Source organism: Dreissena polymorpha, chromosome 12, assembly GCF_020536995.1.
Source record: "Dreissena polymorpha isolate Duluth1 chromosome 12, UMN_Dpol_1.0, whole genome shotgun sequence".
In the NCBI taxonomy this organism is placed as follows: Eukaryota; Metazoa; Mollusca; class Bivalvia; order Myida; family Dreissenidae; genus Dreissena; species Dreissena polymorpha.
Window position 1 is genome coordinate 26,013,055 of NC_068366.1, and position 16,231 is coordinate 26,029,285.

Sequence of the window (16,231 nt, forward strand, 5' to 3'; positions counted from 1 at the left end):
AAAAAGGAACGTTCTAAAATACTTTTTTTTTACAATTATTAGTTCATATTGATTAAAACATCACGACTGGTATATTACATTACTTGAAAAAAGTTGTTAAGCTTTCATTTTTTCAGTATATTCGGTAATAAATCTTACTGGGTATGTCTACCAGGTAACTACCAGTTAACTATAAATAACGCACGTACCGGTAGATTGATCATCATCGTCACGTGGTAAACCCAGGAATTCAAATTGTGCATGCGTAGTGAATTGTTTATATTTTATATACAAAATGATCAATCTACTTGCGTTATTTGTAGTGTGTATATCGTTATGTCACCTATTTTCGCGATGTACTTTAGATTTCACATCGCGAAATTTTATTACCGAATATACCGAAAATATGAACTTTTTTTCAAGTAATGTAATATACCAGTCGTGATATTTTAATCAATATAAACTAATAATTGTAAAAAAATACGGTATTTTAGAACTTTTCTTTTTTCGTCATTCGTGGTTGACAGTCCCTTTAAGGTGCTATAAGCCGACCTTTATCAACTGGTATGACATTATAAAAAAAATGCATCGAGCGGTGTGAAAGCTGACTGAATGTTGTTTGAAACTTGAACTCTTTTATCGATAGGTTTAGAGTGACTCAATCGCATGTATACCACACAAGTGATGATGTAAATACCACATGACAACATCGATAGGCATCAAACATTAACGCCACTTTGTTTGATATTTATATCTGTTATTATCACCTAAATAACAAAACACGTGCGCGTGGAGAGAAGGCCACATTGCTCTCGCCATGAATATTATTCGCATCCATTTACATCGATATGACGACACATATGAATGTTCGACTAACATTTAGAACTTTGACTGTTGTCATTATCATAATCATAATGGAAGATATATTATGTATTATGCATTCTGATAGGGACGCTTTTCTTTTAGATATTGTATTCGTGATTTTACTATACTAAAATAGTAGATGATTGTCGAACGTGCAGTAAACTATATTATGACAACATTCCGTTGTCGAAACTATGGTTATGTTAAAAGGCATTTATTTATGATCGGATTGCGTATTGAATAAATATTAAGTGTAATATATTATGATGTCATACATTGAAATTCATCAGGGTTAGGTTTTGCGTGTAATACATTACAATAATTTTGGCGAAATAACTAATTAAACCGACACTGCTATTTGATTAGCGAGTATATTTTGCGCAGCAAAGAACATGATTTTCGTACATAAGGTAATTTGATATGGAGCTAATATAATTATTCCTTGAGGTACTTTTCTACATGAAACCATAATTGTGTGAACGCAATATGGGTAAATATATCGCCCAATTGTTTTTCAATATATTAAAATAATTAGAAATCATTTAGCAGATATTATAAAAATATAGGGAACAAGAGTAGTACAAAAATTACTGGCCAGGCTATGTTGAAACGACAAAATAGAACACCTGAAAGTGATTACATTACTTGGAAGACCTGGAATAAGGAAAAGTTTTACAATATAATAATGGAAGACAAAAGCACCTGAATGTTTAAAGCTTTGTTTGATTGTTTATGGTTTTAAAACACATGCTAGATGTACAAACTGAGGTAGTCCTATCGTTGAATGTAAATTCTTTTTCTTCCGAATATATGTGTCGCGTTCTGAGAAAACTAGGCATAATGCTTGTGCGTAAATTGTCATCCCAGATTAGCCTGTGCAGTCCGCACAGGCTAATCAGGGACGACGATTTCCACTTTTTTGTGGAATTTTTCGTTTAAATGATGTCTCTTCTTAGCGAAAATCCAGTTTGGGCGGAAAGATTCGTCCCGGATTAGCCTGTGCGGACTACACAGGCTTATTTGGAACGACACTATACGCACATTCATTATGTCCAGTTTTCTCATTACGCGACTCATATGCTCGTATATCAAACATTTAAGTAGGTGTGTCATGATTCTGGTTTAATAAAATTGGATCGAAATATTACCGCGTTCATGTACAACCAGGTTCGCCTCTGTATATCACGTATCAAACTAATTAGTTGGCGAAATGTTTGTCCAACTTTTTTATCTGACAATCAAAAGAAGTTTATTTAGATAACCTTTTTTCAGGGCTTGAATCAGTGAAATATGAATGTGAACGCAGCGGAAAAGCTGTCAAACTGCTTATTTACAGATATGGTTCACATTGTCCATTCCTATAGAGTAATTTTATCTAAACAATTGAGTGGAAAAACATTCAGGACTGCTTAAATCACAAGAATCACTATAACAACTGATTCGCATTCACTCGATTGTGTGCAAGGCGCACTCCAAATGCCATTTTAGTTGTACCATTGGTACACTGCAGACAGTGAGTGTGTGAATGTAATTAATAGTGTTTAACAGCTTGTGCGCGACATTGGCCAGGTCGTCATTGAAATCTGTACATATTGACTGCGTTCAGGGAAAACGGGGCTTAATGCATGGCCAATAAGTGGTGTCCTGTGCACACTAATTAGCCTGTGCAGTGCACACAAGCTAATCAAGGACGACACTCTCTGATTTTATGGTGTTTTTCGTTAAAAGAGAATCTCTGGTACTGGGATGACAATTAATGCATATGCATTAAGCCCTGTTTTCCCAAAATGAAGCTTAAATTATCTTTTCTATTAATGATTTCAAAAAAGTGATAATAACTTCAAAGTAACCTCACTGACAAGGCAAATAAACAAAATCACTTTTAAATCAAATAAACAACGAATGAGTTCTAAATTTTTACCTTTTGGCATTTTTAAGTAAACATCTAAAGGGACCTTTTCACAGTTTGTCATTAAATGCTTAGTATTGATAAATGTAAACATTGGATCTTAAAAGCTCCATTAAAAAAAAACAAATAAAGAAACAACAAAAAACTTACCCTCAACTGGGCTCGAACCACTGACCCCTGGAAAATAAGGTCTATCGTTTAGACCACTCGGCCGTCCGTGGTCATACAATGAGAAATGTATTTTATACTTTATATAAGCAAACCTCGTAGTATGAAAAAATATTACGATAACAACAGAAATTTCAAAATTATTCAATTGTTTAAGTTTGTCAATTTACCAAAACGTGAAAAGGTCCTTTAATGTTTTCAGACTTGCAAATTGAATGAGTTCAATAAACTGTCAGATCTTACATCGTGTATAACTTACAGGTTTATTTCATAATTCAGTGGTTCTTTTGACATTGCACACAGTGTACAATAATACATGCGCCTTGCTCTGGGAAAAAAGGGCTTAATCATTGAATGCAAATGCGTAAAGTGGTGTTCCAGATTAGCCTGTGGAGTCTACACAGGCTTATAATGGACGATTTTTTTTCGCTTTTATGGAATAAATCTAGTGTAGGCGGAAAGAGTTGTCTCTGATAAGCTTGTGTGGACTGCATAGGCTAATCTGAGACGACACTTTACGCACATGCATCAAGCCCCGTTTTCCCACAACAAGGCTCTCATGCATTATTGGAAATCTAAGAGAAAGTCACACTATCGCAACAGAGAGGTATTTGGAAACATTGGTTAACATTATATTTAAAGTACAGCTGTGTTGCGAAATGCGAGTAATTTTACCACAGCTCATGCTGGTGTTTGGTTTAAAATGTCAAATCGGCGTTATCAATTATTTTTTTCCCTTTTTTCATTGTTTACTTTGTCGGGATCTTTTTTTAATGAAACTATCCATTAAAATGTGGAGCCTGTAAGGCAACACAATTTACCGCAAATGATCAGTTAAATTCAGATCAGCAATACATTAAGAATAAACAACTATGAAAAAGAGTTAAACCAATTTAGTCGGAAACTATTGTAAAACTTTGTGCCATTATTTAAATAAATAAAACATAATAGATCAGTGTTGTTTGTAACTAATGTAGTGGGAAAAATAAGTATAAAGTCCAAATTTAAAACAAAATGCATACGTCGCTACAAGCTCGCTTCAAGTATAACCACATAATAATTATCAAATGCTTGCTGGTTCCGCATGTTCGTAGGCAAAAAAACTTTTATTAATTAACCATCTCTTTAACACACGTTTACAATGAATGACCTTAATGTATTCAATATAAAGACAACGCTTTCATCCACTCGGTGATCCGGATCAACACCATGGTCTGGCCATAAGACGATCAAATTTTCATGGAAAAAAATCATATACAAAATATTGATAAAGAAAATAAATAAAGTATTAGATACACATAACACAACATGTACATGATTCTAGGCTTGTTATTCTTTAGCAAGGCAACCAAAATTCTAAAGATGGTTGCCAGTGCAGCAACCAATTGCGAAAAAGAGACATATTTTTGTTATTTTGTCTTAGTTATCTCTATAACATAAATATGAGGACAAACAGTGCACACACAACTCGACCTGTGCGGTAAGACACTCCCGTTATAAATTTGAATGGGTTGTGAACTTGCGATATACATAACACAACATGTACATGATTCTAGGCTTGTTATTCTTTAGCAAGGCAACCAAAATTCTAAAGATGGTTGCCAGTGCAGCAACCAATTGCGAAAAAGAGACATATTTTTGTTATTTTGTCTTAGTTATCTCTATAACATAAATATGAGGACAAACAGTGCACACACAACTCGACCTGTGCGTTAAGACACTCCCGTTATAAATATGAATGGGTTGTGAACTTGCGATATAAAGCTTTAACATAATTTTCAAAACTGAGTTGCGTCTAAGATTATGCAATAGCGAAAAACTTCAGTGCCTTCAGGGCTTTGTTTTTTATCATAAAATGTATTTGACCGTACACTGGGGTGCAGACAGCCCATGTGCCTGCTAAAAGAACCTTAAATCAATAAATACAAACATATGGTGACATTTATACAGAGGTTTAATTGTTACATTTTTAACTTTAAACAAATTTCATCCATAATAACGACTAAACATAGCGATGTAAATCAAACACAAGATTCGATGAATGTTACGATGACGGATACTATTGACATTCCACACATCAATTGGCAGGACATGTATTGTTCTCAAATATTCTTCATTCACAACGATCATTTAGTTTTCATAACATTTAAATCCTCGACAACAGTTTTATTTATCGCTTCCCCTTTAGTTAACATGGCCAAAGAGCAACATCATTGAATATCGAAACAACAGTCACGAAGCTTTGTTGTCTGGAACTGTTGTTGATTCATTAAAGTAAAAAAAGGACCCAGTTTTTATGGTAGGTAAATCACGCCGGGTATGCGGATACTCTGATGGTGGATGGCACTCCCATAACCGAGAACAACAAACGTCACGCGCGAGATGAATGTAGCTCAGTTTTGTATAAGTTATATCCTAAAGATCAGTTTTTAAGACAAGACACATGGTCGAGTTGATAAATGGTGTATCCTTTTGTACTGGGAAGACAAAATTTCACGGAAAATGGTTCATATTTGCCCCCAAATTAGAAAATTCGGTCGGAAAACAACATAAACTGGAGGAACAGTAAACATTTGAACAAAATAAAACTACTTAGAAATATTGCAAGAAAGTGTTTGCTATTCCAGAATGTAGAGTAATCACTGCGCTTCAAATTCTGAAATTTCGATAATTCAATGAAATATAAACAGAGATAGACCATGTTTTAATAGGTGGTATACATCAAGATACAGGCACTTCTATTACCGACAAAGGGCACTTCGGATCACGGAGACGTTCAACAAATTGGTCACTCTGATAACCAAGTTTTATCTTCTACCTTAAATGCATTTATGTATGTTATTGCTTTTTGTCAAACGCAACACTTTAACTAATGGCTTCGCCACATTAGGTATGGTTACGTACTGTGTTCATTCGATGCGAAACCACACATGAAATGCACAAGTTATAGAAATAAATCTGAATGTCGCGTTAAACCACACAAGACGAATGTAAGTATACATAAAATTCATTTAGAATTACGTTTACCCTTCGGTGTGCTAATCTGATTTTCCATTTACTTTTATCGACTTACACTAATGTCTGGTTTGACAATGATAACACACATTTCATGCGGTGAATATGCAACTAACAAGTTAAAAAACACAATAGTTAAACTTTTGTTTTAAATTTAATTGTTTTTTTATTGATGTACTTCCAGTCGTTACATGGTTCTCTACTGTGTAAGTCGCATAAACTTTCCAGTTAGATTTTACAGAAAAGCATTGGTAAAATAGTATTGAATTGACTGGAAAGTGCTGTAAATATCTAAATCAAGAATGAAATGAACGCTTTGTGCGTGGGTGTCATAAAATGGCCGGTGCACTACTTCCGACTTAACAACTTGTTACTTGGAAAGAAATATGATAGTTATGCACTATTCAGAGTCTTGTCTATCTCGAGAAATATTTGGGTCGATGTTTCAAAGGTTATAATCATTATATCAGATAGAATGAGCATTATAAAGCCACATATCGTTCATATGCGTTACATGGATTAGAATTGATTTTGACATACTTTATTTTTTTCGTGAAAAACTTAAATAATTTGAGATAAAAATTGATACTGAATATGTCAGATTCGCCAAAATAATTTTTAAAATCGGTTAAATTAATCACATAATTCCCTTATCCCTGTATATAAAATGTACAACAATCATCTATATTTTCCTTCATTTTAACCGTTATGTTAGACACTCCACAATGCATCTACGCTGCTTCTTAGGGGCAAAAATGTTGGACGCACCTAATCATGGTGTGTATACTCCAAACAGGCCCAGGTACGCCCCCTGAATTAAGTTTCATGGCTTAGATCGAAGAATGTTTCTTATTATTCTATTTACTTTTGGTAACTTTATATTTTACTTTAGCCATCTGAAATATACATTCAATAAAAATATACGATGAACAACATTTTGTCGTATTAAGGTAGCAATCGACAGTGCCTATTGTTTTTAGACAATCTACTATTTATACTAGATGTACATTTTCATTTTTCATTACCACCATACCGTATAATCGAAAGTATGCCGTCAAAAGTATTGTTTTAATGACATGGTTTTATGAAATAATACATTTTGACTATTTTTATCGGGATCATCAGTTCTACAAAGCAACAAAGCAACATCGTTACATCCGCACTTTTAACACCCAATACAGCATTCTCACAGCGGCCTTACGATGAGAAACTCGCTGGCTGCACGGACTGTATATAATGTAATCTAGAGTCCGTGCTGGCTGTAAATCCGCGTTGGTGTAAAGGGAGACAAATGCAGAACTATTGTATATAATTTTCCACATGAAACCGAGTTTTTCAAAACTTCATTGAAAATGAAAAATGTACTCCAGGTAAGCGTTTAAATACGTTAAAAAAAGTGGGGTGGTATATTCGGCCCACATTTTTTTCACACCCCACAATAAAGGTTTCATATAGAAAATCACCCCATATTTATAGTAATGTCTTAGTATATATATATATATATATATATATATATATATATATATATATATATATATATATATATAAACATTCCCCACGAAGAAGGCATTGAGGCCTTCACACATGCTTGGGAAACAAGAGACACAAAAGACCCTTCAACAAAAACATTAGTGGATTTTCTGACCCTCATCCTGAAATGTAATAACGTTGAGTTCAATGGGGTGCATTACCTCTATAACCGACCTTTATTCAAAACCCACAGATAGCCACCAGTACCTTCTACCTACAAGCTGCCATCCACCACACTGCTGTAGGAATATACCATTTAGCTTAGCCCTTCGAATACGGCGGATTTGTACCCAAAAATCAGATTTTGAAATCCGAACAAAGGAGCTAACCGAACAATTATGCAGACGTGGGTACAATGACACGAAAGTATCCCAATCCATTACCAAAGCCGGAAATTTACATAGGGAGGACCTACTCCAATACAAAAGCAAAACGCCAAACACTCGCATACCGTTTGTGGTCACTTACCAACTGAAACTTTCTTAGACAAAATTTTCACTAAGAATTCACATTTTTTCTAAGAATTTTACTATAACTGTAATATTTTCTTAGTTTTTGTCTTAGAAACGTTCTAATGTCTTAGAATTTTCTAAGAGTCGCCGAATTTTACTATAAAAGTTAGAAACCTCTACACCTGTCTATAACGTATAGAATTTTCTTAGAGAAAATATTTTTCGGCCATTTTGTGTTGATTTATTGAAAATAATATCGAATTTCACGTCAAACCACCACAGGTAAGTTAAATTTAACATTGTTAAACAATCTTTACATTTTAAATGACGTAAACGCACCTAATATGTAGATAACGTAACATAAATATCCATCTCTCGTATGTTTACAAACGCATTTAAAATGTGGGAACAAAATTCACCACAATATATACGTTGACAGTTATTATCATCCTAGAATGTATTACTATGTCGAAACCTTCACTTTCCTATTTTACAAAATACGAAACTGTAAAGTGACGAAACCTCCTTAGATACATTTCCGTCAAAACAAATATGGCGGACTTATGGCGGACGTATCAGTTTTGTTTACATCTTCGAAAACTTTAAATGAACGTTTCCAATTTAAATAGGAACATAACGATGCAAAAGCACATCATCTCTTGTGCTTTCAAGTTAAATGCTCATACTGTAATTTTATAAAACTGTATGGATTTAGAAATTGGTATCGTAACAATTCTTGAATTGGAGAAAGTGTAATCTAAATCACATGTCAATTTACTATACTATTTTCACTTTTAAAGTTTTATACTTAATTTCTTAAAAACGTGATGTAATTTTTTTGTTTTCCATTTTTATTTATTGTCATCCTAGCGTTGTTTATATTGTTGGTTGAACTGTTCATATTAAATTTGTAATTGGATGGTGATATCAATATACTCATTGAGCAATTGCCTATGAAATGAACATTGGTATAAGATGTGAAAATCTAAAGGACCTATAAGCACTCATACCTGACCCGACAAATGAAATCCCACCTAATGAGGAAATTAGCAACTGTTGCATCCCACTATAATGTGTGCATGATCGTTTGAATTTTTTTCATAAAAGCGGAAATTGTCGTCCCTGATTAGCCTGTGCGGATTGCACAGGCTAATCTGGGATGACAATTTACGCACAAGCATTATGCCCAGTTTTCTCAGAAATTTCCGCTTTTATGAAAAAAATTCTCAGAAAACTACACAATGTTTCTAATATTATTATTTGTGTATTTGTTTTGCAAGTAAGATAATATGGATATAAACCTTGTTTATTTATTGACTTGTAGATATGAATGAAAGACTCGATACCTATGAAAACCTCACAAACATGGAGGTTGTTCGTAGATATCGTCTAGATAAGGATGGTATTGATCGGCTGAATGATGAATATGGTGATCGATTAGCGCCAAGAACACTTGGCCAAAGAAATGTCTCCGCTTTGGAAAAAATAATTGTCACCCTACGCTATTTTGCGTCGGGTGACTTTCAAATCAATGATGGAGACATCCATAAACTGTCACAGCCATCTGTATCAAGAGCTGTGACACAATTCACAGAGATGCTGGCTAACCAGGAAACGATGACAAGAAACATAACATTCCCAACCAGTATGCATGATATAACCAGGGTGAAGACGGACTTCCAAGGTATAGCCAACTTTGCCAATGTTGTTGGAGTGGTTGACGGGACGCAAGTCCAAATTCAAGCTCCGCATGTCAATGAGGACGCCTATGTTAATAGAATGGGATATCATTCGATTAATACCCAGGTAAAAAAAATAGCAATTCATGTACACATTTATTTTTACATATAGAAGCCTAACTTCCTACATTCATACATAGTTTTCCAATTTTCATTCAAAACGTGTCTGTATACAGGATTTAATTGAACATCTATGATTCTATGTTTAACTTATTTAATAAAATGATGCATTTGACAGTGACATAATCAAACTTTTATTATGTTATATAGTCTTTAACTGTACTGTGCTATATGTGAATTGTTCTCATAACTCTAAGATTGTACAAAGCTGTTTTAATTGATTTCCAGACTTTAGTGGATACTATATAACTTTATGGTATTTGGAATAGAGGTAACTCTGTAGTTCATGTTACAGTCTCTGTAATTTGAACTCAGGGGTTAGCTCCCTTTCATTTTACTTTAAGTGTATGACGATTCTTTGTTATATAATTTTATAGTCTCTTATAACTCGATATTTCAAATTGGCAGCATGTTATTATTATGCTTATGTTTTTATTGTATGTTGTGATTGTATATACATGTATGCTGATGAGACTCTGATAAACTAATCATAATAATAGATAGAATCACTGGAAACAATTGGATGTTCAAGACACACAAACTACCACAACTGTTTAATTTTAGGTGATATTCAATGGCCAAGACCGACTTATTGATATAGTTGCACGGTGGCCAGGATCAACCCATGACAGCCGGATCCTAAGGGAGAGTAGCGTATACCAACTCTTTGAACGTGGGCATGTGGCCAGCGAGCACAAATATCTGCTCGGGGACAGTGGCTACCCATGCAAGCAGTGGTTGCTCACTCCTTATTTAAACCCAGCCAATGCAGGACAGGTTAACTACAACAGGTACATGAAATTTTTTTTTTAATTGAACAATAAGATGATTCATATTCATTGTCTACAATATTTATTAGAACTATGAGAACATATTAGAATGATACATTTTGAAATAAAACAATATCAGGTTATGGTTAGTGCTTTTTGAATGTATGTTTACAACTATATCCATGGCATAAAATAAGTTTTTATTTCATGTGGTGTAGCAATACAAACAATAATAAATAAAGTTTTTATATATTGCAATAATAATATCACACACTGATTGTGATTTAAAAAGTATATCAGCAAAATAATTTAACTATATTTATTAAATGTAAATTTGATATCACAGAGCTCACAAGATAACAAGGTGCAAAGTTGAACGAGGAATTGGCCAACTGAAAAGAAGATGGGGAGTCCTGCATGGGGAAATTCGATTGAAACCTGAAAAGGCTTGTCAGTAAGTCATTTATGTGTTGCCAAAAAAATTACAATGATAAAAATGATGATTTAACATAAACATCACATTTATTTGAACTAAAAATAACAACATAATCATAATACACTGTGTAATATAGTGTTCAATGTCATTTTTACAGAGTTATCATGGCATGTGGAGTGTTGCATAACATTTGCAAAGAAATGAACATCCCAATGATTGGGGATGATATACCAGCCAACATGCAGCAGGAAGTACCTTACCAAGGAATTCAGAATGGGCTGCGATACAGGGATTTCGTAGCACTAACATATTTTAACTAAGGTACGCACATAGACAAAACAAGTCTATAAAATGTGTGTTCATTTACATCGGATAAAGACAAAACAAGTCTATAACATGTGTGTTCATTAACATCTGAAAGAGACAAAACAAGTCTTAAAAATGTGTGCCCATTTACAACTGATTAAGACAAAACAAGTCTATAAAATGTTTGTTCTTTTACATTGGATAAAGACAAAACAAGTCTATAACATGTGTGTTCATTAACGTCTGAAAGAGACAAAACAAGTCTTAAAAATGTGTGCCCATTTACAACTGATTAAGACAAAACAAGTCTATAAAATGTTTGTTCTTTTACATTGGATAAAGACAAAACAAGTCTTAAAAATGTGTGTTAATTTAAAGTGCTGTGCCTTCGAACACAAGTGACACTCGGATTTTTAAACTTTAAATGGGGGGAGAAGCCAGATATAAGCCGAACCTAGCTACAAAGAGTCGGGTGGCGCCCGATGATACCCCTGCCACAGAGCAGGTAATACGAGTTATAACTCGGGGGACTAGGTGCCTGAGCTTCTTTCAGCGATACAGGGATTTTGTAGCACTAACATATTTTAACTAAGGTACGGTAAAACAAATTAAATTAATGACTTAACAATTTCAATATGGACATAAGAGTTAATATCAAAATACACATTAGAGTGAACAACCCATGTACATTGTTTACAAACATCTAAATGTTTACGATTTCTTTGATGTTAATTATCATTGCAGTTAACAGTAAAAAATAGCATAAACTTGTTACCAATTTTGGTGATACAATATAATTATCGAACTGTAAAAGTATGTACCTTTCAACAATAAAGAACAATAACATTGAATGTTTAAATGAAGACCATTTTATCGTACTTCTAAATTATTAAACAGAATTAAACTTGTCAGTAATACTGACACAACTGTACAAAATATACAACTGAAAATGAAGTCCATACATGTGTTAAAAAAGGTGATTTAGAAGATTCTATATATTATTGTATATTGTAAGTGTCTTCAAACATAATAAATATTTAAGCATTTCATGCTTTCAAAATTGCTTTCTGTATCAAAAATGCATTAAATTTTCATTAAAACAAATGCTATTTTAAAAAAGTATTTAATTTTTTTATGGACTAAGGATTTTGATAAAAAAAAACAAAAGCTTACATTAAAAAAAACATTTATGGTGACTGTAGCTTTTGTGTTAACAACTGGATTTCAAGTATAATTTTTTTTCTTTTCAGTTGCTCCAAAGACATTCCATGTAGTTGGTCGTTTCCGTGACAGCTGCAGTTACATCTGACAAAGAAAATTCATTAGTCATACTTTGACATATGAACTAGACTGAACAAATAAATGTGCTTAGGATTATATAGTTAATTTAGTATCAACAAGCGGAAACTTGAAGTTATTTTTTGTTTTGTTGAATATAGCAATTGTTAAATCTAATAAAACACTGATGAGTTTTCTGATATTTATTTGTCAACAAATAGATGCTCCCCAACACTCTCAATTGTCTCTCTTACATTCACAATAAGACTGAATGAGTATTTCCACTTACATTAGCAATCAGATAAAAAGATATTTTAAGTTTTCACTATATTTTGTACAAATTTACAATGGTATGTTTATTAACCCTTTGCATGCTGGGAAATTTGTTGTCTGCTAAAATGTTGTCTGCTAAATTTCTAAAATTAGCATTTTCTTTGATTTTTTTTCAAAGAATACTATCAGAATAGCAAACACTTTGGATCCTGATGAGACGCCACGTTCTGTGGCGTCTCATCTGGATCCAAACTGTTTGCAAAGGCCTGCAAAATCGGTTACAGCGCTCAAGGGGTTAATATAATATCAATCACATGTTGAAAGGCATTTTTAAAAACTACTTGACTGCAAATGATAATTTGTATACACCAAACATATGATGATATTATGTTTTTATCTGTTGTCTTTTTGTTTTCTTTTATTATGAAAATATATTTTGTTAATACCTGCTACCATAATCCACCGATTCACTTGGCCCTGCCACCACTTCCAAGTATTGTGTTACTGTATGGGAAGGTATTGCGCTGAAAAAAGTTTGTTTCATGAAGCGTATATGTAAGCCCACAAATAATTTGGGTACTTAAAAATCAATGAAGCATTTTAGATAATTCTTGGTTATGCATTTCTGTACGATTTTTTTTTCACTTGTTTTTGTATTATGTTTTTAAGAAGGAAATTGATAAAACTTTTTTTATGATTGTGCTTGTGTTTCCTGTAGTTTGTCTCGAATATTACATTAATGAGTATGAACATTAAATGCCTTATTATATATAAACAAGCAAATTCGTAGAATTGATATCCCCCGCAACATATCTTTTGTTTAAGGATGGGTGCAAATCGAACGGATGAACATACTACAAATCAAAGGGCCATTACTCCGTTATTAACAGATGGTGTACAATGCCATTTGGCATGCATCATCGTCTTATCCATATATATACTCATACCAAGTTTCAATGAAATGCCCCAAAGCACTTCCAAGATATGGCTCCGGACACAAAAGTGCCTATAGTAAAAAGCATTTTTTCAAGATACAAAGGGCCATAACTCCATTATTAACAGATCGTGTACAATGCCATATGGCGTGCATCATCGTCTTATGCATATATATACTCATACCAAGTTTCAATGAAATCCGCCAAAGCACATCCAAGATATTGATCCGGACACAAAAGTGCCGGACGGACGGACAGCCGGACGGACAACGCCAAAACAATATCCCTCCGCCTCCGGCGGGGGATAAAAAGGTAAAACAGTAGAATACGGTTTATCTGCTTTTAACTTAAAAGATAATAAATAATTATCATACGCAGCTGAAAATGACTCCAATAGACTGAAGCTGGAGTCAAGTGCCACGCCTGCAGCACCAGCGATTGAAGGCGACTCAATTCCAATTACATTCATGACCGCCTCTGTCACGATGTCCAGAGTTTTTTGCAAACAACCTCCTCCTTAAATAAAAAATTTCATTCAAGAATTTATGAATGTGTGGTTAAAATTATATAATCACACTTATGAACTTTATTCAAAACTTAAATGAGAGTTTTACTATTGCATAATTTTAAACTTGCTACTATCGGTGTACGGTAATGACTTAATTAAAAAAACTGAATTTTTTGAAGGTGTATTGATACATCATTACCAACAGGTTTTTACTTGCCAGCAAAATTAAACAAGCTATATTGTTAAAAATGACATAAGACTCAATTTTGTTGATGCATGTACTTTACATGAAGAGAACTTACATTTCCAAAGTGATATATAAGACATAAATGTATAAGAACAAAATACTGGGTACTCATTTCAGAGGTAAAGCATAATATTTGATAATATTCTTTTCCTTTTTATATAAATATTATATTTCTCAGTTTGCAATTAATTGATGACTACCAGTCAGTGCACGGTCTCTCACGTGATCCGTATATATTATTCTGTGCTTGGCCACCAGGTTCACCCATTTTTTTTCTAGATTGTCAGCAGATCTAGACTTGCTGGCTTTTCCATTGTACAAGTCCGACACTCTTGTCCACATCTTCTTTTTTGTTTGGCTAGTTATTCCTGTTATTAAATATATTTATTTCATTCATAAAACAATTAACATGATATAAGCATTGATTCTATTGTTTTAAAAGTAGCAAATAAAGCAAATAAATTGGTACGAATATTTTGATGTTTATTATTATTATTAACATTAAAAAGAAAATTATGAATATGATGAGATTATCTTCCATTTTTAAGTTCATGAGATTAGAGAATGGGAATGTGCAACTTTTTGGATCAAACTATACTTTCCATCATTCCAACAGGGTGGCAGTCATTTTCCCCCGTTTCCCCCCTAGATGTTTTACTCACATTTTGTGGGTGAAATGTCTACATAATATGAAAATGTATATAAAGTAGATATTTGTTACAAAGTCATGGATGTAAAAACTTTGAGCTTAGTTCTTCTTGAATGCTTCGAGTTTTATGAGTATATTCTTACAGATCAGGGTCAGAAGCTGGGAGTGTGATTATTGAAACTACTTTAAGTTAGGTTGAAATATTTGTATAAAGTTACTTGTTTTATAATGTACTAAAACAACTGTTTGTTCAATGGTGCAATTGGAAAATCTGTTAGAAACATAACACACTTAACTATAATTTCAGTGCCAAAAAAACCTTCTTCGCAAAGGGGCCTCTTTTTCTTCTGATTAACCAAAAATTCCCTTTCCCACAAAAATTTCTTTAAATTCATGCATTTTTATCAAAAAATCTATCTCAGTATTGTTCATTACCCAAAACCAGAAAAGTGTGTCTTTTTTCCCTGAATAAGGCTGTGGCCCTTTCCACAAAGTTGGTGTTTTGGCCCTGAATTTAATTACCTTCTGTAAATCTATGTTTCAGTAGCTCATGGTTGGTTAATCCGCTGATGCCACTTCCTTCAGCCATTAAATTACAAAGGATTAAACAATCGTCCAACGAAAATTTTTGTTCCCGTTCCTTTTTACTTGTCGCCATTGTTTAACACTGATTTTGACAGTTGTCGTCTGTTTACATCCCAAGTAAAATGTTCTATTTTTAGAGACGGGAATTCCTATTCGTGACGAAGTCGAATGGTTACACAATGACATAACTATGAAATAAATATGTAGAATTACTTTATTCCACACATACCATTATGCAACCATCCGTGTTATATTCAGACTTGACACATTTTATTGCTTTCGATTGAAGATTGTATAGACACATAACATCAACTAACAATTGATCCACATTCACGCGAATATGATTCGACGCACATTAATTATTAACCATTCTCTACTCTGAACGTTTGAGCGATTTCAGTATTATCGGCTTTAACGAATAGCAGATGGAATAACATCCAATATTCAATTAAAATAATGTGTTTGAAG

At 33.4% G+C, this 16,231-nt stretch overlaps 2 protein-coding genes across 2 annotated transcripts; one reads left to right on the forward strand and one right to left on the reverse strand.

Moving 5' to 3' along the window:
- Positions 1 to 9,213: 9,213 nt before the first annotated feature.
- On the forward strand, positions 9,214 to 11,302 carry LOC127852469 (putative nuclease HARBI1). Its single transcript, XM_052386424.1, has 3 exons — positions 9,214 to 9,723; positions 10,341 to 10,567; positions 11,140 to 11,302. The coding sequence occupies exons 1-3, from the start codon at positions 9,244 to 9,246 to the stop codon at positions 11,300 to 11,302; spliced, it is 870 nt and encodes a 289-aa protein (XP_052242384.1). The 5' UTR covers positions 9,214 to 9,243.
- On the reverse strand, positions 10,612 to 15,983 carry LOC127854235 (uncharacterized). The gene is made up of 5 exons (XM_052389254.1): positions 15,701 to 15,983; positions 14,730 to 14,897; positions 14,149 to 14,290; positions 13,286 to 13,363; positions 10,612 to 12,593 (listed from the first exon to the last, which is right to left on the reverse strand). Exons 1-5 carry the CDS (start codon positions 15,834 to 15,836, stop codon positions 12,476 to 12,478), a joined length of 642 nt encoding a protein of 213 aa, XP_052245214.1. The 5' UTR covers positions 15,837 to 15,983; the 3' UTR covers positions 10,612 to 12,475.
- Positions 15,984 to 16,231: the final 248 nt, after the last annotated feature.

Bases quoted from the DNA above. Each gene is read 5' to 3' on its own strand.
- LOC127852469 (XM_052386424.1), top strand. From the start codon at position 9,244: ATGAATGAAAGACTCGATACCTATGAAAACCTCACAAACATGGAGGTT. The intron at 9,724-10,340 runs GTAAAAAAAATA...GTTTAATTTTAG, and splicing joins ATCATTCGATTAATACCCAG to GTGATATTCAATGGCCAAGA. The intron at 10,568-11,139 runs GTACATGAAATT...TCATTTTTACAG, and splicing joins GGACAGGTTAACTACAACAG to AGTTATCATGGCATGTGGAG.
- LOC127854235 (XM_052389254.1), bottom strand. From the start codon at position 15,836: ATGGCGACAAGTAAAAAGGAACGGGAACAAAAATTTTCGTTGGACGAT. The intron at 14,898-15,700 runs GTAATTAAATTC...ATTTAATAACAG, and splicing joins GAAACATAGATTTACAGAAG to GAATAACTAGCCAAACAAAA. The intron at 12,594-13,285 runs GTATTAACAAAA...TTTCTTTGTCAG, and splicing joins TCGGTGGATTATGGTAGCAG to ATGTAACTGCAGCTGTCACG.